Source organism: Cricetulus griseus, chromosome 2 (assembly GCF_003668045.3).
Source record: "Cricetulus griseus strain 17A/GY chromosome 2, alternate assembly CriGri-PICRH-1.0, whole genome shotgun sequence".
Lineage (NCBI taxonomy): Eukaryota > Metazoa > Chordata > Mammalia > Rodentia > Cricetidae > Cricetulus > Cricetulus griseus.
Window position 1 is genome coordinate 200,519,594 of NC_048595.1, and position 23,850 is coordinate 200,543,443.

At 42.4% G+C, this 23,850-nt stretch overlaps 4 protein-coding genes and 1 pseudogene across 4 annotated transcripts in view; all 5 read right to left on the bottom strand.

Annotated features, from left to right (window-relative positions):
* Pcdhac2 (protocadherin alpha subfamily C, 2) overlaps nt 1-23,850 on the bottom strand; it is a 197,572-nt gene that overhangs the window by 136,110 nt on the left and 37,612 nt on the right. The window lies entirely within an intron of this gene.
* Nucleotides 925-4,055, bottom strand: LOC113833713 (annotated as a pseudogene).
* LOC113833714 (protocadherin alpha-11-like) lies at nt 5,520-9,548 on the bottom strand. The gene is given in 3 exon segments (XM_035439650.1): nt 5,520-7,822; nt 7,825-7,904; nt 9,457-9,548. Coding segments are annotated over 3 exon segments (2,475 nt in total).
* Nucleotides 14,249-16,687, bottom strand: LOC103162566 (protocadherin alpha-10). The gene has a single exon (XM_027398112.1). The coding sequence runs from the start codon at nt 16,685-16,687 to the stop codon at nt 14,249-14,251; it is 2,439 nt and encodes an 812-aa protein (XP_027253913.1).
* On the bottom strand, nt 21,417-23,818 carry LOC103164307 (protocadherin alpha-9-like). Its single transcript, XM_027398113.1, is given in 2 exon segments — nt 21,417-23,761; nt 23,764-23,818. Coding segments are annotated over 2 exon segments (2,400 nt in total).

The following is a 23,850-nucleotide window of genomic DNA, read 5'->3' on the forward strand; positions in this document are numbered from 1 at the left end:
TCAGTTGTATAAAATTTGTATAGTTATTGATGAGACTATCTTGGTTGAGCAATGAATATATATATATATATATAGAGAGAGAGAGATATAGATATAGTATAGATATATATTCCTTGACCTATTTTTGTAATATACCTGTAACTCTAGCCAAATTAAAAAATTAAGAATTATCAATTATCAGACAACTGACCACGTTTTAAACTAATACATTAATAATTTTCAAGGCTAATCATTCAAAACTAGCAAGAAAATGAATATAGAAAGAAAACAAATGATGATCCAAATTTCCAATACATGTCTACATAAGTTATTCACTGGAAAAATACATGAGAACTCGAAATAACTATGATGAAATCAAAGAACCTGAGACAATCAATGATTCAAAACATAAAATTAGAAAGAAAACTAACGAAACAACAACATAAGTAGAGCCTAAAGCCTAGTTATTAAGACAAACAAAACTACAGGCATACTATCAGTGCATTACTTCAATTGAAGAATTTAAGCAGAAGGTTGGAGTTGAAGCTCATACAGTCTTGATTACATGGGACCATTCCACAGCACGACTGCTGTCTTCTTTGTGGCCAGTTCAACCAGCTGCCCACTGCACTGAACCACACCAGCCTGTTTCCCAGGCCCAAGAGCACCCAAGCACCAGAATGTACAGCAGTTTTAAGAGCACCAACAGGAAAAAAAATTTTAAAAAAGAGCACCAACAGGATGGGCACTGCACAAGAGGCAATAGTCAAGTACATGTGGACATCCGTTAGCGATGCTTCTGGCATGGTGGCGCCCACAAAGGCCCACCACGAGGTCTTTAATGCCTGGGCACTGTCTACTATAGACACCAACACCGTGACTGCAGCAGTCAGTGCCAGCTCTCCATAGTCCTTCACAATCACCACCAGACACTGATGCTACGATTCAGCCTTGCCCAGCAGGCACACCAGCATCCCGCGCCCCTCACCTGCAACTGTAGCAGCTTCAGCTCCTCATGGTCCAGAGGCTACCAAGCAAACACCTTGCTGCTCTCGGTGTGCACAGACTCTAAGCTCGACAGCAAGCGCTCCCCCACCCTCCGCTCCACTAGAGAGTAGGACACCAGAGCGTTCTCCTGAGCGTCAGCGTCTGTGGCCAACACCGTGAAGATGTGTGCGCCAGGAGGGTTGTTCTCCTTCACGAACACCGTGTATTCGGGCTGCGCGAACGCGGGCGCGTTGTCGTTCACGTCAGCCACCTCCACGGACACGCTGGCTGTGGCCCACAGCGAGGGCGAGCCCCCGTCGCGGGCGGTCACCACCACCTTATAGTCTGTCAGCTGAGCTGTGATCTTGTGGTCCAGGGCGCTATACAGAATATAGAATAGTAATTCTTGAAGCGGGAGGAGTCACCAGCTTAAAAAAAGTGTGAGCGTGGGAGAGCAGACACACTGATCAGGGTGATTACTGTTCCCACCTGAGCGTCTTCTAGCACAGAGAATGACAAGGAAGTAAAATCGTTATCTCCAGGATATTGTCATTCACATCTAGAACTTTCACTCAGACCACACTATGGAAGGAATTCTTTTATCAGTTGTGTTGACCTGGATTTCATGTTCCCTGTTCTCATCAAAATCCAGTTTCCCATCAATTCTAATCTCACCTGTGTCTGGATTTATTTAAAACTTGAAGTTCTTACTAGTAGGCTGAATCATTCAGAACCCATAGGAACTTTCTCTATTCTGGACTTGTAGATCAGAAGTGGTGAGTTGAATTACTAAAGTATCATTTTTGTTGTTGTTTTTTGTTTTTGTTTTGTCATTTCAAGTGGGTTTATCAAACTCTGGTGCATTGTCATTCATATCCAAGATGGTTTATTGACTTTTTTTTTAATTTTTGGGTTTTGGGGATTTTTTTTCTGTTTGGTTTTTTGTTTGTTTGGTTGGTTGGTTGGTTGGTTGGTTGGTTGGTTGGTTGGGTTTGGTTCTTCGTGACAGGGTTTCTCTGGCTACCCTAGAATTCTATCTATAGACCAGGCTGGCCTAGAATTCAGAGATCCACCTGCCTCTGCCAGCAGAGAGCTGTGATTTAAGGTGTGGGCCATTTCTGCCCACCTCAGGATGTTATTTGGATATGAATAGATCCTGTTAGCTCTGGTTTACCACACTCAATGACTGTTACAACAACGGAAGTTCTGATGTTTTCTCTCTGTCCAACAACTTCCAAAGAATCAGGACAGGTGGTATTCTTTTTTCTATTTGTTGATCATTATTTTAAGCGAAAATGCTTGTTGGAACTTAATATATAGATAAAACAATGTGCTTCAGCATCAGCTTCAGAAGCGCCCTCTAGAGGAAATTGAGTGTTCAGAGACCCCCATTCAGAAATAAGAGGCTTTTTTTTGGCCTGGAGGTGGGGGGGGGGACACGTCTGGATGCGATGGCTCAGCGATAAATAGCACTGGCTGCTTTTCCAGAAGACATATTGCAGCTCACAACTGTCTGTAACTCCATTTCCAGGGGATCTGACACACAGGCATACATGCAGGCAAAACACCAATGCACGTAAAATGAGACTACATAAATCATTTTTTAAAAAATTATTCTCTTTCTCTAAGCATGGGCGAATTATCATTGACCTCCTTGAAGACCTCCATCTCTACATGGAAAACCTGCAGCGGCCAGTCCAAGGTCACCTCCAAGATGGATGCTACACTCTGCGCCCTGCCGGCACTGTGCCTCCAGGTTGATCAGAGAATGTCATTCTGCAGATTTACCTCCGGAAGTCCCCGCGGTCCTTGGACGCCACCCTGAACAGGCAGCGCACCAGCTGCGCTAGTCCCAGCCCCGGGTCCTGCGCGATGTTGTCCACGAAGGTGCCGCGTTTGTCCTCGATGATGATGAAATAGCCACAGCTGGCCGCTCCCTGCCTCCCAAGCTCCGAGGAACAGGAGAGAGAGCAGCAGACACTGCAATCTCAGGCCTCTTCATCAAGAAAACCGCATGGCAGATACTAGCTGCATTTTGGTTGGAACCGTCGGCTTTAAGGAAGCATTCATGAGATATTTTATAAGCAGTCTCCATTTTCCCTATTTATTTAAAGCTTCATAGAGTATTTTGGTTTCCGTGTAGTTGAGTTTGTTCTGTGAAAGGGCGGAATCTGGGCACCAGAACCAAAATATTCTTCTTCCTCTGACGGTATAGCGACATTATGAGACTGACTATGCAAATGCAAGAAAGATCATTGGGTTCTTGATTTAGATACCGTTTCTTGGGCCACTCTAATTCAACTTTTGAATATTCCCCTGGATGATTTGTGAATGCTGTTTAATTGATTATGAGCGGTTACTTTGTGATTTTAAGATATTTTTTCAAAGTTTATCAAAAGATCCTCTTTGAAATAAGGTGTGACAGAAACTACTCTAATGCGTTGTTTCCATGGAGTAGGAAACATAGTATGTGCACCCCTGATCTTTCATGGCTTAATTCACAACACAATTTGTTCTTCACAACGTTTTCTTGGAAACTTCTGGAGAAAATCAAGGATTCCACCATTTCATAAAAGAAAACTAGAATGGTTTAGCTTACTAAACAATACTCCATATAATTTTTTCATAAATCTGGAGAACATTAGAATTCATCATATATGTGAGAGGTGGCGCTTATTGCTTAAATGTGATGTCTTTTCATGCAGCTGCTATGACTCTCACACTTCAAATCAAAGCACATGAATAGACTAATGGCAAGAATAAAACAGTTTCATTTAAAATGCTGAATCAAGCTAGGGTGGTGGCACACACCTTAGTCCTAGCTCTCAGGAGAGAGAGACAGACAAATCTGAGTTCGAGGCCAGACTGTTCTACAGAGTGAGTTCCAGGACAGCTCAGTCTCTAAAACATAAAGAAACCCTGTCTTGAAAAACAAAAACAAAACAAAAAACTAAAATGCTAAATCAAAGCCTGCAAATTCCACAGTATTCTAAGATGACAATAAAATGCTAATATGTAAAAGACTGGGAGTGTTTCACCAGATCCTAATCTTACCGGCTAAAGGGAAAGTGTGGATTTGATACTGACATTTTGCTTCTAAATCTTTTCCTGCAGGTCAGAAAGAGTTACTCAGATTGTACTTCTCAGGAAGTCAAAATTGTGGTGAAAGGAAGAATTAAAAGATCTTCCATAATTATATTCATTACTTCAAGACTGCCTTACATATAAACACAATGAAGAGGCTATAGATCACTTCCAATATAGTAAGCATGAGCTTTATAATTTCATCAACCTCCAGATCAAAATCTTTAATCTAGCAATTTACTCCCAGTCCTTTTACATGGTGGTAAATTTCCTGAACCTCACAGTGGAAGGAGAGGATGGACTCCTGCAAATTCCCTCTACATGCTGTGGCATGTGCATACACACAATAAATAATAAATAACTGTAATACTTTTAAAATAAAATAAAAGCTCTTAACCCAAGTTCCAAGAAAGGTCTTCATGTGAATTCCTCCAGAATATCATGCCAGATGGCATATTGTACAATTTAGGAGAAAGTGCTTTGAATGCACCCCAAATGCATGAGTGGCCCCCCACTTCTGCACTTATCTAAGAGGCACAGAGCTAGAAAAATCACAGTCATAAATGGACTAGCCTCTTTAGATGTGGTTAAACAAGTGAACAAATTTTAAGATATCAGTGATAAGGCATTTACGAAGGATTCAAAAGATGAAAAGGTAATTATTACCATGCATGCACATCAATAGATTTAACTTTTCCTTTCTAGAAAGAAATTAAAATTTAGGAAAGGAAGCAAATGAGCAGCAATTATATGACTACAAGATAGCAACTAACAATTGTGCATGATTTGACCGAACCATTTTATTTGCCTAGTTTACTTTGGAAGCATGCATCAGCCTTCATTGGATATATAGTACTTAATAAATCTCTTGCACTTTGATGAAAAAATCAGGAATGGATGATTTGTTCAATAGTAGCACCATATTAGAATGCAAGACTGGGATTTTTTTCTCCAAGTATTTCGAAGATGAGCTTTACCATGGTGGTAGAGGATATTTAACAACAGCTGGGGATGATAGTAAATCAATTCAGAGCTAGTGACAAGGGATCCATTGCTGACACAACATTTTTAAAGCAACTGGTTGAAGAAAGTGAAAATACCAAAACAAGTACTGCTAAAAGACAAATAACAAGCGAATATAAGTAATCTGCTCTGATTATCCACTTCACTGAAAATTAAAAATAAAATGATATGACTTAGCTTAGGTAAAACAATGATTATTTCAGGCGATTTAGTCCTGGGAACCTCTAATATTTTATAACCACATCTTGAAACAAATGGGGGCACTTCTTACCCGAAAAAAACCCTGATTATATGATTTTAAAACTGGATATATGCACATCTGGCATTTTACTAACAGAGGTTGTTCCTTGAAACAGCGCTCAAAATGTAGAGTATTCATTTTAAATTTTTCATTAAAACTGAATTCTAAATAATTTTTTACGCCTTTACCAGAAAGGCGGGATTTGTCAAAAACTCACCGGTCCAGAGTGATTTGATTCTGATTCCTGTCTTTCCCTTTCATCTCTATCCAGGTTGGGGGGTAGACTGGGGCTGAAGGCCATGAGGTCGACCTTGGGCGGACCCTCTCCAGAGCACACCCTCTGCCGCCTCTGCTGCGAGTATGACCAGGTCCCCACCGCGCTGGAGCACACCAGCACCGGCTTTCCGGGAGCACAGGCTCCTTCGGTGGGCGTCGCCGAGCAGCGCAGCGCGGTGTACAGCAGCAGCGTGAGCACCAACAGGCTGGACACCGCGCAGATGGCGATGATCAGATACACGTTGACTGTCACCAGCGACGCCTCTGGAACTGAAACGCGCCCTGAAGTCTGTGAAAAGGACTTTGGCGCCTGGCCGCTTTCCACTAGAGACACTAACACGGTTGCAGTGGCTGTCAGTGCGGGCTCTCCATGGTCCTTCACCAACACCAATACAGTCTGTCGAGGGGCATCTGACTCATCCAGGGCACGCGTTGTGCTGATCTCGCCCGTGTACAGACCCACGCGAAACGGACTGCGCATGCCCCCTGTCGCCGGCTGCAGCTCATAAGAGAGCCATGCGTTGTAACCAGAGTCTGCATCTACAGCGCGCACCTTAGTCACTACGTGCCCTGAACCCACTGACCTAGGCACAAGCTCGCTCACTGCTCCGCCGGCTCCCACAGCTCCGTGGGGCAGCAGCACAGGTGCATTGTCGTTCTCGTCCAGCACAAACACCTGCAGAGTCACATTGCTGCCCAGGGCAGGCACACCAGCATCCCGCGCGCTCACCTGGAACTGCAGCAGCTCCAGCTCCTCATGGTCCAGAGGCTGCAGCGCGAACACCTTGCCGCTCTCTGCGTGCACAGACACGAAGCTCGACAGCAAGCGCTCGCCCACCCTCCGCTCCACCAGAGAGTAGGACACCAGCGCGTTCTCCTGCGCGTCAGCGTCTGTGGCCAACACCGTGAAGATGTGCGCGCCAGGAGGGTTGTTCTCCTTCACGAACACCGTGTATTCGGGCTGCGCGAACGCGGGAGCGTTGTCGTTCACGTCAGCCACCTCCACGGACACACTGGCGGTGGCCCACAACGAGGGCGAGCCCCCGTCCCGGGCGGTCACAATCAAATAATAGGTTGGCACCCTCTCACGGTCCAGGCTGCTATCCAATACCAGGGAATAATAGTTTTTAAAGGTGGGTATGATCTTGAAGGGGACATTGGGTGTAAGAGAGCAGGTCACTTGGCCATTGACACCAGAGTCAAGATCAGATACACTAATCAAAGCAATGACTGTATTTGGCTGGGCATCCTCTCTTACTGGGAGGGACAGGGAAGTCAATGTCACTTCAGGGGCGTTGTCATTGGTGTCTAAGATTTCTACCGCGACTGTACAGTGACCTACCATCGGGGGGGTCCCCTTATCCGTGGCCAGCACTTCAATTTCATAAAACTTATTTTCTTCATAATCCAAAGTCCCGTTGACCCTCAATTCTCCGTTGTTTTCATCTAGTGTAAATAAAGACCTTCCACTGGGCTTGATTGACATCAAAGAGTACTCCAGTTGCCCGTTGACACCTTCGTCTCGATCTGTGGCGTTTAACTTTATGACAAGAGTTTCTTTAGCAGCATTTTCCATTATTCTTACCTTGTATTCTAAATGATCGAACTCCGGATCATTGTCGTTAACATCTAAAACACGAACCCAAAGCCGAACTGTACCGGTGAGCTCTGGCTTTCCCCCATCTGAGGCTGTAAGAAGCAAATTAAGTTCCGGGGTTTTCTCCCGATCCAGGGTCTTCTTTAATATGAGTGACGGTCTTTTATTCTGCTTGCTATTTGTTGGTGATTCTAAAGAAAAATACTCGTTTTGACTTAATCTGTAGACCAACACAGCGTTTTCCCCTATGTCAGCATCAGAAGCTCCCTCTAGCGGAAAACGCGAGTCTGGTTGCTTGGATTCATAAATCAGCAGCTTTTGTTCTCCAAGAGGAAACACTGGAGGGTTGTCATTAATGTCCCTCACCTCCACCTCCACGTGGAAAACCTGCAGAGGCTGGTCCACGATCACCTCCAGGTGGATGCTACACTCCTCGCTCCGCCCGCACAGCGCCTCCCGGTCGATCCGAGAATTCACAAACAAAATGCCATTCTGCAGATTTACCTCCAGAAGGTCCCCGCGGTCCTTGGACGCCACCCTGAACAGGCGGGGCACCAGCTCGGCCAGCTCCAGCCCCAGGTCCTGAGCGATGCGGCCCACGAAGGTGCCGTGTTTGGCCTCTTCGGGAACGGAGTAGTGAAGCTGGCCGCTCCCTGCCTCCCAGGCTGCGAGGAGCAGAAGCCAGAGAAGAGGTCGCAGAATGCAGGATCCACTTCTCTGAAAACCTAACATTGCATATAAAATCGGCCTCCAAAATGTCTCCTTTCGCTGCCTGTGTCAGATACTTGTCTTCAGATCCAATCTTCGCTGGTTTCTCGAGAAATTTTAAAGGATCCTTTTAACCGCAGCACTCAGCGTGATGGAGTCGGTTTTGTACGTAGAGTGCGGGACTCTTCAAACCAATTTATGAATGGACTCTTTCCACCGAGTAAAGAGCGACACCTTGTGCCTGAAAATGTGAGTATTGTGCACATTCACTACTGGAGAATTTCACGTTTTGTATACTTTGCCCCAAATAATTCCAAATCAGAACGTATGTGAAGGTGGTACTTTTTATTGAATAACATCAAATTAAATATCTACAAAATTGTTCCCTTTTCCAAACACTTGAAGAAAAAAAGGGCTCACTTCTTTAGGTACACTTGAAAACCTAGAGTTAAAAATTTTCTTAACATCTTGTCTATCATATACAATATTATCGGATTTGAGCTGTTCTAATTACAGTCTCCCTTAGTACTGTCAGGAAACTCAATAGAAAAGACAAGTCATTTCCAGTGGTTGGGTCTAGTTCGTTGTTGCTATCTGTGATATTTGGAGTTTTGCTTGAGTCTGCAGAATCCAAAGCCTGTTGGTGCTAGGCAAGTCTCAGCCTTTGAAGTTCCAAAACAATGTTCCATAACAGCATTCTTTAGCTATGTAGATTTGCATTCTCTTACACTTTTTTAAAAAAATTAAATCTTCTTGAACAGATTTATGAGGTGCAAGCAATGTTTTGATTCATGTATCCACTGTGTAATGATCAAATCAGACTTAATACATCCAACACCTCAACTGTTTATCATTCTTTGTGGTGAAATTTTCAAAGTTCTCTCTTCTCCTTACATTAATATATGCATTTCTTTATCAACAGTATCATTTCTGTTTTCTTCAGTTCTGATCTTTTATTTTTTTACATTTCACTGCTTTCTTGTAATAAATTACTGACTTTGTGTCCGTTGCAGAGTAAGTAAACAAATATTTTCAAGTTTTATAATTTGAAACAGAATGCACAAAAGAAAAGTCTGTTGATATAGATGAATTTTGCATTTGACATACATGATTTCTCACACAATTCATATTGTCAGTAATGGAATAGCAGTGTTTTACTTATGTAATCATCAATAATATGACAAAGGTGGCCTTTTAAATCAAAGAACCAGTTATCATGCAGTATTTCCATGTAACCAATATTAATTTTCTTAACACAATAAAATACACCCATGGAAAATAACTACAGTGCAGAATTTGAGGTTTGTGATTATAAGTCATCAAAAAGGTAAGTGAATTTTACGACCTCTCCTCTAAGTACGTGAGATTTTCTTAAAACACTCAAACAGTTGGACTAAATGACAAATAATTTCCTACAATATGTAGTGGGATGTGGGGATTATTGAGGATAATTTTCACTTCATTTTTTCAAGAAAATGTTTCTCTGTGTAGTGCTGCCTGTCCTAGAACTCAGTTTGTAGACTAGACTGGCCTTGAACTCAAAGATCCTTCTGCCTCTGACTCTGGAGTGCTGCCATGGAAGGCTTTATGCCACCAATTCAGACTTTTTCTTTTCTTGAAGAAGTAGTTACGTTCTCTATCTTCCACACCCATTAGCAATTTAGAGGGGGAAAAAAGATGAGACAACACAAGTTTGGAGTAGAAAATCATTCAGAAAAAAAAACCAGTATTTTGTTATATATTCTTTGAGAAACAAAGGCCTAGATTGACCTTGAGCTTCCAGGCTCAAGTGATCCTCCTACCTCAGTGTTAAATGGTTTTGAGGGTTCCTCTCCAGTTTACAACTATCACAATAACACATGGAAATGCCATAACATACCTGTAAATGCTTTTCTTAATCGTGAGTTTATAAACACACACAGTGGTGCTATTAATGCTATTCTTCTACTGTTTTGTTTACTATTCTCCCAGCAGTGTCACAGCACTGAGGATCTCAAAAGTAAATGTCAGTAAGCTTCTATATTTAAAAAAAATTCAAGAAAAAGATCCATCAACTCTAAGAGCAGTGAATTCTTTTTATTGTTTGAGAGAGGTAGAGGGTTTTCTGTGTAGCCCTCGCTGTCTCAGAACAGGCTATCCTTGAACTGACAGAGATCTGCCCACCCCTGCCTCTCAAGTGCTGGGATTAAAGGTGTGCATAACCAAAGTCTGGCAAGAACAGCGAATTCTATTATGCACCTGTAAAATAATATCACGTGCAATCAATCAATACAACAAAATAAAATAACAATAAACTGAACACAGTCTGTAAAATGTGTTAAATTTATATTGAACAAAAGGAAGCAATAGGCCTCCATATACAGTGTTACAGGAAATGGGGTTCAGGATGCAATGTGAACTTTTCAAGATAAAGAAATAAATATAAAAATTGTACCCATGAGAGATGATGGTATCACAAATGTGAGTTAAAAACATATTCTAACTCCAATGTTTATTTCCACTAATAGATAATTTGCAGGTAACTAAAATGGTCCTGGGTAAACATCAACTCAAAAAAGTTTGATGTGTGAATCCCATCTTTTGTATTTTGGCTGAAATTGTTGGGGCATCAATATCTCAATCATGTGCAGAGACCATATTACTCACTCTAAGCTTACCTGTTGGAATGGGCTCAATATCTAGCTGTAGGTTAATCTCAAGAAATCACACCAAAATCATTGTTAACACTGATTTTGTGAAAAACAATTGAAGATTTCATGAACTGTGTTCTTTACTTCTAGAAATCAGTTTGATTAGATGTAAGTCTTACCTCTACACCTCACTAACTGTATATTAAAGTGCAAAGGGTTTTTTGGTTTTTTTGAGACAGGGTTTCTCTGTGTAGCTTTGGAGCCTATCCTGGCACTAGCTCTAGAGACCAGGCTGCCCTCGAACTCACAGAGATCCACCTGCCTCTGCCTCCCGAGTGTTGGGATTAAAGGTGTGCGCCACCAACACCCGGCTTAAAGTGCAAAGTTTCAGGCCCTCTGAGCCTGTGTTATTTTGTATATCTGGTGTTATTCTTTTGGCAAATGTAAGCCATCTAAATGAATTTCAAAACCATTCTCTGAACCTGGGAAAAATTTCAAAACCAGATTATAAGTTCACTTTCCAAGCACTATGCTAACAAAGTCATAGGATTTACCCAGTGATGCTAACTAACTCCGCTCTATTGTGGCTTATTAAAGGAAATACAGTAATTTTCTCTCAATCATTTGTTCAGTTGACTAGTCTGGTCTCAGAGTGAGTTCCAGGACAGCCAGAGTTATGCAGAGAAACTCTGTTATGAAAAACCAAAATAATAACAATGAAAAAGACTGTCTAATAAAGACCTGCACACATCTGAAGATTTTCATAGGAAACCAACTCCTTTGAAGATGCTAATGAAGTATACAACGTTGCTCAATGTTCTCAAATCTTTTGACCTTATTAAGAATCCCCAAATATATTAATCCCCCACTTATATTTGCCTTAAGCACTATTATTATTTACACACAAAACGAATGAGATCATTTTCATATGTGATATTTTACTTTGGTATTTATGGTATTCTGTTGCTCTGGAAAAATATTGTGAGCCGAAGTCCAGATTTTTCTCACATTTTTAAATAATTCCTATTTATATCATTTCTGAATGACTGATCCATAGTTCTTATATAGTAGCTCTTGATTATTATATACAGAATAAATGTATATCTCAATGTGGTATTGATTAAAATAAGTTAATTTAAATCATGAGCACAACTAAGAAAATATCACTCAATATGGAAAAGCTTGACTCTCATCTCTCATCTCAATACAGCATTTATGCAAAACTGATGATCAATATCAGCATGAAGAATTTTTGTAATTGAGGCATAAAAAGACTCTCCTGTACACAGCTCGTGTTTCACTTTCACATTCAGTCTAGGCTTGAACAGAAAAGAGGTTTACTGAAGGCTCCACATTGTGGTGGAATGAGTGATTCTAGACTCTGATAATTTGTACTTAGATATCACCACTAGACAAGACATACACCTCATATTTTCTTATTCCATCTTTAAAATTCAGATAGTCATAGATAGTATTACTATTATTATACATAGTATAAAGAAAAATTTACTAAATAATATTCATGATAACAAGAATGAAAGGCAATGAAGATTGCTAGGTTTCCAGAATGTTTTAAATTAGCTATCTCAAGAGGGGCAAAACAAATAAATTTATTAACTTTGTAAATTATTGTCAGAATTAAATGAAATAATATATCTAAGCCCTCACAACAAGCCTAACACATAGTGATAACTCATACAGTGTGGTTTAACATACTCTAAGTCTATATAAGTATGTCTATAGAAGTAGACATTGTGGCAGGGCATGATGGTGAACACTTTTATTCCCACTCAGGATGCAGATACAAGCAGATCTTTGTGATATCCAGGCCAGCCTGCTCTACACTGTGAGTTCCAGGCCAGCCAGGACTACACAGTACTTTGTCTCAAAGAAAATAAGCATTGGGCAACATGAAATAAGGCATAAGTCATGGTTATCTCTTTTTGTATGATTTTCCTAATATTTATTTTCACAAAAATCATTCTTCCAAAATTCATCACCTTCTCAGACTTCTATTACCCTTACCCTGTCTAAAGCATGGTTTTCTTTCTATATGTAAATATTATATGATTTATTTCTTCAATAGAATTAAGGTGTATGTCATTTACCATTAGAACCAAAAAAATCTTCCACATTGTTTTGTGCATATTCTATTGTTTTTAAATACAATATTTGGGTCCTTTTTAAAAAATCTGTATGAACATGATGTTGAGACAAAACTACATTTTATATTAGATACATGGAGTATATATTATAGTCTGTGCTGAGTGGTTGTCAGGAGTGCCTTTATTGACATTTCATGGCTCTTTTGCATGAAGTATTGTCAAATACAGGTTTTGTAAACTGTAAAGATGTGTCTTTGCCACCTGCGCCTTCTGATTGATTTAATCAAGAGCTGAATGGCCAATAGCCAGGAAGAAAGAGGTCAGACAGGACTTCTGGGGAGAGAGCGAGATGGAGAAAGAGAGGGAGAGAGAGAGAGAGAGGAGAGAGGAGGAGAGAAGAGGAGAGGAGAGGGGAGTGGAGGGGAGGAGGGGAGAGGGGAGGAGGGGAGAGGCATCTAGGCATGGGAGAGAAGCCGGGGCACATGAAGAGGAAACAGTTGGTGCAAGATGGAAGAAAGGTAAAAAGCCACAAGCAAAATGTAGATTAATAGAAATGGGTTAATTTAAGTTGTAAGAACTAGTTAGAAACAAGACTAAGGCCAAACTTTCAAAAATTAAGAAAAAGGCTCTGTGTCCCTTTTTGTGAGCTAGCAGCCCAAGAAAAGGCCTGCCACAATGAAGTATTTAAAGTAATGTAATTTTGAAGAAAATGCAATTTGACCAGCACAGGCAATGGTGGTGGACTTGATAAATGACAAGACTCCCAAACTCAAAGCACAAAGAGGTGAGGCTCCCCTACCCTAAAATACTTCCACATAGCTTCATGACAAAGGCCAAGAATTGAAGAAAAGTAATTCTGATTCATAATGGAAGAAATTTCTCAAGTAAGTAGAAGAGCTCAATAAGTTAAATTTTGAGAAAAAGCAACAGTTACTTTAGTTTAGCAGGTGATTAAGCAGAATTAACATCATATTAGGAAGTAGCAAAATGTTGTCTATCCAAAGCAGCTGAGGACTTTGAAGAAACTGTCCTCTAAAATATAACGGACTAATGACATAGAAATAAGATATCCTCCAAAGGCAACACTAGAACTCTGCCCACTTCAACTGTCAGCTCACAAAACATGCTACTGAATATTAAATCACATAGAAATAAGGGTACTTCAAGCATGCCCGTCTCCAACAGTGACAGATGATTTCACAGTTTATAATGAGTCAAGAATTCAAATCAAGTTCATAAATTAAATAACACTATAATACTTCTGAATACACAAACATAATAAAGAACAAGGAGCACCTGTTAGAATAAGAACAATACGGGATGAAAATTAGATTTGAGCCCTGCCTATGCCCTGTATTTCCCATTATGGTCCTTGACTTCTCCCTGACACACTTGTTTAATTTAAAGAAAACATTGGTTCATTCTATTTCATTTTTAACAGTATCGCTACTGTGACTACTGTTGTTATACATAGCACGAAGAATTAATTGCTAAATAATATCTATGATGACGGGAGTGAAAGGCAATGAAGATGACTAGATACCCAGTATTCTTTACATGAGCTGTCACGACAGATAAAACAAATTTAAAGCTGAAGATAGAATACTAAATTGACAAACTACATCTGAGGCATCACCAGGGATGGAATGTATCCCAGGATTTTGGTACTTACGTTCTCAAAGATCTCTTGTTGGACTCCACTATCTCCAGAACCCAAACCAGGAGGAACACTGGGACTGAAGGCCATGAGGTCGGTCTTGGGCGGACCCTCTCCAGAACACACCCTCTGCCTCCTTTGCTGAGAGTAAGACCAGCTCCCCACCGCACTGGAGCACACTAGCACGGGCTTCCCAGTTCCACATGCAACCTCAGTGGGCAGCGCTGAGCACCGCAGTGCTGTGTATAAAACCAGTGTGAGCACCAATAGGCTGGACACCGCACAGATGGCTATGATCAAATACACGTTGACATCCACTATAGATGGTTCAGAGGCTTCTGTGCCCGCCAACGCCCGTGAGGAGGTCTTTGGTGCCTGGTTGCTCTCAACCAGAGAAACCAGCACTGTGGCTGTGGCTGTCAAGGCCGGCTCGCCATGGTCCTTCACCAACACAAACAGGCGCTGGCGTGGCGCATCCCCTTCATCCAGGGTGCGTGTGATGCTGATTTCGCCCGTGTACAGACCTATGCGGAAGGGACTGCGCACACCACCAGCTCCGGACTGCAGCTCATAAGACAGCCAAGCATTGTAACCAGAGTCTGCATCCACTGCGCGCACCTTTGCCACTATGTGCCCTGAACCCACTGACCTAGGCACAAGCTCGCTCACTGCGCCACCGGCTCCCACAGCTCCGTGGGGCAGCAGCACAGGTGCGTTGTCATTCTCGTCCAGCACAAACACCTGCAGAGTCACATTGCTGCCCAGAGCAGGCACACCAGCATCCCGCGCGCTCACCTGGAACTGCAGCAGCTCCAGCTCCTCATGGTCCAGAGGCTGCAGCGCGAACACCTTGCCGCTCTCTGCGTGCACAGACACGAAGCTCGACAGCAAGCGCTCGCCCACCCTCCGTTCCACCAGAGAGTAGGACACCAGAGCGTTCTCCTGTGCGTCAGCGTCTGTGGCCAACACCGTGAAGATGTGAGCGCCAGGAGGGTTGTTCTCCTTCACGAACACTGTGTATTCGGGCTGCGCGAACGCGGGCGCGTTGTCGTTCACGTCAGCCACCTCCACGGACACGCTGGCTGTGGCCCACAACGAGGGCGAGCCCCCATCGCGGGCTGTCACAACCACGTGGTAGTTAGCGACAGTCTCTCTGTCTAGGGCGCTGTCCAGCACGAGTGAATAATAATTCTTGAAGGTGGACACCAGCTTGAAGGGGACATGAGGGGTCAGAGAGCAGGTCACCTGCCCGTTGACAGTAGAGTCAGGGTCTGTCACGCTGATTAAGGCGATAACTGTCCCCAATTGTGCATCCTCTCGCACAGGGAGTGATAATGATGTTACTATTAACTCGGGAGCATTATCATTGATGTCCAGGATTTCAATCAATACTGTGCAGTGACCGAACATTGGAGGACTGCCTTTGTCAACTGCTTCTGCTTGAATCTTCCATAAATTAGTTTCTTCAAAATCTATTTTTCCACTGACTTTAATTTCTCCACTGACTGGGTCGATATGAAAAGTGGCTTCTGTCCTAGGGGAAACATCCGTTGCAAAGGAATAAAGAATTTGACTGTTTGAACCTTCGTCCAAATCTGAGGCATTTAGTCTAACTACCAGGGTACCATTTCTTGCATTTTCTACCAGCTTCGCCCGATAGATTGCTCTGTCAAACACTGGAGCATTGTCATTTACATCAAGCACTATGATGTGTAGTTCCAAGGTGCCTGTGAGCTCGGGTTTGCCCCCATCCGTTGCTTTAACCACTAAGTGAAGCTCAGAAGCCCTTTCTCTGTCTAAAGGTTTTTTTAGCACTAGTTCGAGTGGTTTAACCTGCTCATCTGTGGTTGGTACTTCCAGGGAGAAATATTCACTGGGACTCAGTCTGTAAGTCAGCAGAGCATTGGTTCCGATATCTGCATCTGAAGCGCCCTCTAGTGAAAAACGAGAGTCTAGAGGCCTCGTTTCTGAAACAAAGAGAGTCTTTTGTGTGGTTGGGAACACCGGCGGATTGTCGTTAATGTCCCTGACCTCCACCTCCACGTGGAAAACCTGCAGAGGCCGGTCCACGATCACCTCCAGGTGGATGCTACACTCCGCGCTCCGCCCGCACAGCGCCTCCCGGTCGATCCGAGAATTCACAAACAAAATGCCATTCTGCAGATTTACCTCCAGAAGGTCCCCGCGGTCCTTGGACGCCACCCTGAACAGGCGGGGCACCAGCTCGGCCAGCTCCAGCCCCAGGTCCTGAGCGATGCGGCCCACGAAGGTGCCGTGTTTGGCCTCCTCGGGGACGGAGTAGTGGAGCTGGCCGCTTCCTGCCTCCCAGATTGTGAACAGCACAAGCGAGGGCAGCAGGTACCAGGATCCCTGGCAGTATATCATGGCGACAAAGCACATATTCTCTTTGAGATTTTTGTTTGTTTGTTTGTTATTGGTAGTAGTAGTATTCTTGCTCCAGAACAATCCCAGAAATGCGGGTGCTGTTTAGTCTTTACAGCTCAGGACCAGCTTCTTTCCGGTCTGCAGAAGATCTGATTTTTTTTCCCTTAGCGCTCTTGTTGGAGAACAACGGCATCCTGTGGCTCAAAGTGTAAGTGCAATTGCGCTCTGAGATTTTCGCTTACCTGGCTTCGGAATGCCTTCTTATTTGTGTTTTTCTTTGTAGGCTTCTAACTAGTTCACATTTCAGTAGCCGGTAGCTAATTATAGGTTGCTTTATCTTAGATCTATAGTTCCTAGAGTAGTTTTGTCTACTATATAGACATCTAAGTACATACTACTGAACAAGCTATATTATCGTGGAAAAGAATATGGACAAATTACATTTCTACTGGCGATACCGCTTTTAAGAGGTTTTTAAGAAATGATGTAACATGTAAAATGCTTCTTATCCAACCTCTTCCTAAGACTTTGTAATTGTGTTTTGCTGAATCTTTTTAAATGCTAAATTATTCTGATTATTTTATTTAACTCTACAGATAATAATTCAAGATGCAGATTTTCTATGTTACAACACAATGGGATTTCAATTCAATGCTAATAAGCTATTTACTATTTTAAACTCTATTTGACGTTATTGAGTTTACTCAGCATAGATTGCGGGAAATTTAGAGCGTATTTGTAAGGCTATATCATTTTGAAGCTTTTGTTCATTCATTATATCTGTTTAGGGTTAATGCTGTTTCCATCATATTGGACAACTTCAATGTCAAGTATAATTGTTATTTACTTGGAAATAATGATTAATTTTTATCCAAAACTATGTCAGGAATTCCAGTTATATTTATCTGTTTATATTTATTTCCTTAGAAAATTATGTGAAGAGTTCAGAATATAAAAGTTATTCTAAGTCTCATTCACTCAATTTTGTTATTATGTTTTAATCTGAGATACAAAAAAATATATTGGAATTTACATGGAACACTTGAAGTTTATCAGTATCGCATTAAAGAAGAAAATGGTTTAACCAACCTCAAGACTGTATGGAACCAATTAATCTCCACCTGAATCTTGCCAGTAATATCAAGTCATTGAAAAAACTCAAATATGTCCCTGATCCCTGTATTCAACAGGCAAAAGAAGGATTGAGAATTCAGGATTATATCAAGATGATGTGAGACAAGGGGGGGAATAATAACAAACACAGTTTCAAAAGGGAAATCCTACTAGGTACTTAAGAGAAAAGGGAAAGACTTAGCTGTATGTTTATTTTAACTAAGCTGTTAGCTGTATTACTTTGGGTTGTATACTCTAGATTTTGTTCTGAGTTCAATCACAAATGGTCTTGTAATAATTGATAACATGAAAAAAGATGAATGAAAAATAATAATAAAGTCACCAACCTGAAATACACACAATAACTCAGTATGTTTACATCTATTAGAAATGTCAAATAATATCTATTATTAGATAATAGATATGAGCAAGGAAAGAGAAAGAGTGATGAGAAACACAGAAAAGACAGGGAGAGACAGAGACAGAGCGGTTCTCTTTTTAAAACTGGCAGCCAAGCTAGGTGTAATGAATATGCCATGCCTGTAATCCTGGCACCTGAGAGACTGAGTTAGGAAGTTTGTTCTGAGTTTGAGGCCAGCCTGGACTAAATAGAGATTCTAGGCCAGCCTGGGTTACTGTGAGACTCTGCCTCAAAAACGTAAAATTAATTTTAAAATTGGAGGTCAAACTAGGATATCTTCACTATGATGGTTAAGATACCTCTTCAATTTTATATTATAATACTTGAATTATATTAGTTTAAATTAGTATATTTGGAGACAAGAACAACTGAGACATTATGAGTAATATGAACTCTGACTAAGGGAAAAAACGAAATTTTTATATGATTCCAAGTCTAAGGCATATATTTCATGAGTGTATTTGATATAGTGGCCAATAAAATTTTAATTTAGCATGCATTTTAAATCAATAATCTCTAAAAATTTGGCATTGAGACCAGCCATGGCAATTGAAAGCAATATTTCATTTGCATTTTTTGTACTGATTTTTGTGTTGTCAAACTTGCCTAACGATTTCTGTTAGTCAGTCAAGGTTCTCTGGAGGAACATAGCTTATAGACTGTGGTCCAGCTAGTCCAACATGCTTGTCTGCCAATGGAAGGTCCAAGAATCCAGTAGTTGTTCAGTCCCTGAAGCTGAATGTCTCAGCTGGTCTTCAGTATACACTAAAATCCTGAAGAAGTAGGTTCTAATGCCAGGGAAGGAATGGACTTGCCAGTGAGAACCAGAGCAGGCAAAGAGCAAATTTTGTTCTTCCCTATCCTTTATATAGGCTACCAACAGAAGATATATCCTAGATTAAAGGTGGATCTCCCCACCTTAGAAGATCTGGGTTGATGTTATATATTCTCACCTCAAAAGATACAGATTAAAATTGATTCTTCCTGCTTTACATGATTTAATTAAGGAAAATCTCTCACAGATGCATCCAGTTGATGGAATTTTAGGTAATTCCAGAGGTAGTCAAGTTGACAACCAAACACAGCCATCAAACCATGTAATTTAACTATTTTGTATATCTGACTATATATAACCAAACACCACTCTGTTTAAGATGACAAGAAAAGCTATTAAACTAAACCATTCACCACAGTAATAGAAAATATTATGAGTATAATTTAATTTTCTTTTTCCCATTTTAGTACTAGTTTAGACTAAAAGAACCCTCATTAATTTCTTTTTTAAAAAATAATGCTTCCCTGATAGGTAGACGACACTTCATCTGAAATGTCACAAGAAGATAAAGCTTTTGTGTTGTAGGAGAGTTTGTTTATACTCTGACATTCCTGAGACTGCCAATAAAATCAAACCTTGAATCAGAGGGCGGAGCTAACATTCAGTTGGCCAGAATTAACCTTTGGAGGATCCCTGATAGGGATAGAGAGAGGCTGGAAGAAATAGGGAGAGGCTTAGAAAGATTCACCCCCTCTGCCGGACGGTGGTGGCGCACGCCTTTAATCCCAGCACTTGAGAGGCAGAGACAGGCAGATCTCTGTGAGTTTGAGACCAGCCTAGTCTACAAGAGCTAGTTCCAGGACAGGCTCCAAAGCCACAGAGAAACCCTGTCTCAAAAGACCAAAAAAGAAAGAAAGAAAGAAAGAAAGAAAGAAAGAAAGAAAGAAAAAAGAAAGAAAGATTCACCCCCTTTTTGGTCCAGGAAGGTGAAGAGTCGGGCCAGCTGATCACGCTTCTGTTGATCTTTGGATCTAGCAGGTTTTTATTCCACTATTTAACTTCTGAGTTTTATTTAATAGTAGAACAATATAAGTAATCGATTCATTTTGTTGTTGGTGCTATTCCCCATTTTTAAAAGATTTATTTATTTAAGTTTTATGTATGAGTATTTTCTTTTCATTTATTAGGTGCACCATATATATGGCTAGCACACATAGAGGACAGAAGAGAGTACCAGATACCCTGGAACGGAAGTTACAGATAGTTGTGAGCAACCATATGGGTGCTGGGAATCAAACCTGGGTCCTCGAGAAGAGCAGCCAGTGCTGCTGAACCATCTCTCCGTCCTCAAGAGAGAAAGTTTTTTGTTTGGTTTGTTTTGGTTTTCTTTTGTCTTGTTTTTAGAAACTGTTTGATCTGGCTGTCCTGGAATTCACTGTGTAGATCAGGATGGCCTTGATCTCACAGATATTTGCTTGCCTCTGTCTCCTGAAGGCTGGGATTAATGATGTGTACCACCAAACTCAGTGAGATAAAAATTTTAATAATTTCCGGAGGGTTTCCACTCCCATCGTAACACCTTCCTCAAAGCAAATGAGCTAATACCTGAATATCACAAGTTGCTTGGGCTTTTCCAATAAAGGAGACCATTGTGAAGAGTTGTTCAATAAAATTATGCCAATTACTACAAACATCCTAATTCTAAAATAAAAGTGAATAATACATACTGGAACAACGGTCAATACTACAGAAACAAAAAAAAATCATCAAATAAGAAAATGTCATCACTGAACTGGCACCTTAGCTTGCTGTGATACAAACAAGAAAGAGCATATTTTAGATATTATATTTTGCTGAATATAAAGTACAGCTCTATGACATACATGCTAAACATAAAATTCTAAACGTTCTCAATAAAAGGGGGAAGACATGAATCGGTGTAGTATTTTCTAAATGCAATTGGATGAAATCAAAATGTCACTGAAGCAGGGTGTTGTGGCACATGCCTTTAATACCAGCACTGGGAGACAGAGGCAGGAGGATCTCTAAATTCAAGGCCAGCCTGGTCAACAAAATGAGTTCCAGGACAGCCAGAGCTTCAAAACGAAACCCTGTCTTGAAAAACTAAAAATAAAAAATTAACTTGAAAATGATAACACTGAGCTTACCAACATATATACATGAAGAGAGCATATAAAAATAAAAATTACTGCATCCAAAACATGAGTTCTGTTGAGGAAAGCTTATGTGTTCATGATAGCTGTATTAAAATTATACATTCCATGCAGAGGATTGATGTCATCAAACAAATTTCTGGAATAAAGTGTATTGAAACATTACTAGAAATACTTTCACATAGTGGTACTCCGACAAAGAAAATATAGTCTGGGGCATGTATTTGTCACAAAATAAAATGAGAGGGAAAATCTATTTCATCAAGCAAAATACAAAAATAAAAAGTAATGGCCCACCTTCCCAGAAACGTCTCCTCCAGCAGAATGATTTTCCACTCCCACATCGGTCACAGGGCAGGGTGTAAGACTGGGGCTGAAGGCCATGAGGTCCGTCTTGGGCGGACCCTCTCCAGAGCACACCCGCTGTTGTCTCTGCTGAGAGTATGACCAAGTCCCCACCGCACTGGAGCACACCAGCACGGGCTTTCCAAGCCCACACCCGCCTTGTATAGGCACTGCGGAGCAGCGCAGTGCAGTGTACAGCAGCAGAGTGAGCACCAACAGGCTGGACACTGCGCAGATGGCGATGATCAGGTACACGTTGACATCCACCAGCGACACCTCCCTATTTGAGGAGTTGGACAACCCCTGAGAAGAAGCTTTTGGCACCTGGCCGCTCTCCACCAGAGATACCAGAACCGTTGCAGTGGCGGTCAATGAGGGTTCTCCATGATCCTTGACCAACACCAATAGGCGCTGGCGCGGTGTATCAGTTTCATCCAGGGCGCGTGTCGTGCTGATCTCACCCGTGTACAGACCCACACGGAAAGGACTGCGTGTGGCCACAGTGGGCTGCAGCTCGTAAGACAGCCACGCATTGTAACCTGAGTCTGCATCCACCGCGCGCACTTTTGACACCACATGTCCAGCACCCACTGACCGCGACACAAGTTGGCTAAATTCACTAGCAGGTCCAACTGTCTGAGGCCCTAGCAGCTCAGGCGCATTGTCGTTCTCATCCAGTACAAACACCTGCAGAGTCACATTGCTGCCCAGGGCAGGCACACCAGCATCCCGCGCGCTCACCTGGAACTGCAGCAGCTCCAGCTCCTCATGGTCCAGAGGCTGCAGCGCGAACACCTTGCCGCTCTCTGCGTGCACAGACACGAAGCTTGACAGCAAGCGCTCGCCCACCCTCCTCTCCACTAGAGAGTAGGACACCAGCGCGTTCTCCTGCGTGTCCGCGTCTGTGGCCGACACTGTGAAGATGTGCGCGCCAGGAGGGTTGTTCTCCTTCACGAACACCGTGTATTCGGGCTGTGCGAACGCGGGAGCGTTGTCGTTCACATCAGCCACCTCCACGGACACGCTGGCTGTGGCCCACAGCGAGGGCGAACCCCCGTCCCTGGCTGTCACAACCACGTAGTAGTTAGCGACAGTCTCTCGATCTAGGGCACTGTCCAGTACGAGTGAATAATAATTCTTGAAGGTGGACACCAGCTTGAAGGGGACATGAGGGGTCAGGGAGCAGGTCACCTGCCCATTGGCCCCAGAGTCACGGTCGGACACACTGATCAGGGCGATTACAGTACCCAAAAGAGCATCTTCTTTCACCGGAAGAGACAAAGAAGTAAGGACTATTTCTGGTGCGTTATCGTTTTCATCCAGGATTTCCACGAGTACAGTGCAGTGAGCCACCATAGGTGGATGTCCTTTATCTGTAGCATCCACGTGAATTTCATAACTGTTACTATCCTCAAAGTCAATAGCGCCATTTACTTTTATCTCTCCAGTTTGTTCATTTATTAAAAATTTCTTTCTTATGCTAGATGGAGTCAAAGAACTAAATGAATACTCCACTTCCTTGTTTATTCCTTCATCTGTGTCAGTAGCATTCAGCCATATGACTAACGTTTGATTCTCTTGATTCTCAGACATCTTAACTTCGTAAACAGATTTGTCAAAAACGGGAGCATTATCATTAGCATCCAACACCTGGATCAACAAAGAAACCGATCCGGTAAACTCGGGTTTGCCTCCATCCGTTGCTGTCAGTAACAACTTTAGCTGAGGGTTTTCTTCCCGATCTATCAGTTTTCGAAGAACAAGCACTGGGAGCTCGCCTTTGCCTTTTTTGTTTACAATATCAAGAATAAAAAAATCGTTTGAACTGAGTTTGTAAGTAAGCATCGCGTTCTCGCCAACATCTGCATCAGAAGCGCCTTCTAGGGGAAAACGAGAATCAAGCAGCCTAGATTCGGGTACCAAGATCTTTTGTTCTGCTACGGAGAACATCGGAGGGTGGTCGTTAATGTCCCTGACCTCCACCTCCACGTGAAAAACCTGCAGAGGCCGGTCCACGATCACCTCCAGGTGGATGCTACACTCCGCGCTCCGCCCGCACAGCGCCTCCCGGTCGATCCGAGAATTCACAAACAAAATGCCATTCTGCAGATTTACCTCCAGAAGGTCCCCGCGGTCCTTGGACGCCACCCTGAACAGGCGGGGCACCAGCTCGGCCAGCTCCAGCCCCAGGTCCTGAGCGATGCGGCCCACGAAGGTGCCGTGTTTGGCCTCCTCAGGGACGGAGTAGTGGAGATGGCCGCTCCCTGCCTCCCAGGCTGCGAGGAGAAGAAGCCAGAACAGCAGACGCCAAACTCCATGGCTCAGGCCTCTGGACATCACCATAGAACCA

Coding starts and splice junctions, on each gene's coding strand:
- LOC103162566 (XM_027398112.1), bottom strand. CDS start 16,687: ATGTGCTTTGTCGCCATGATATACTGCCAGGGATCCTGGTACCTGCTG.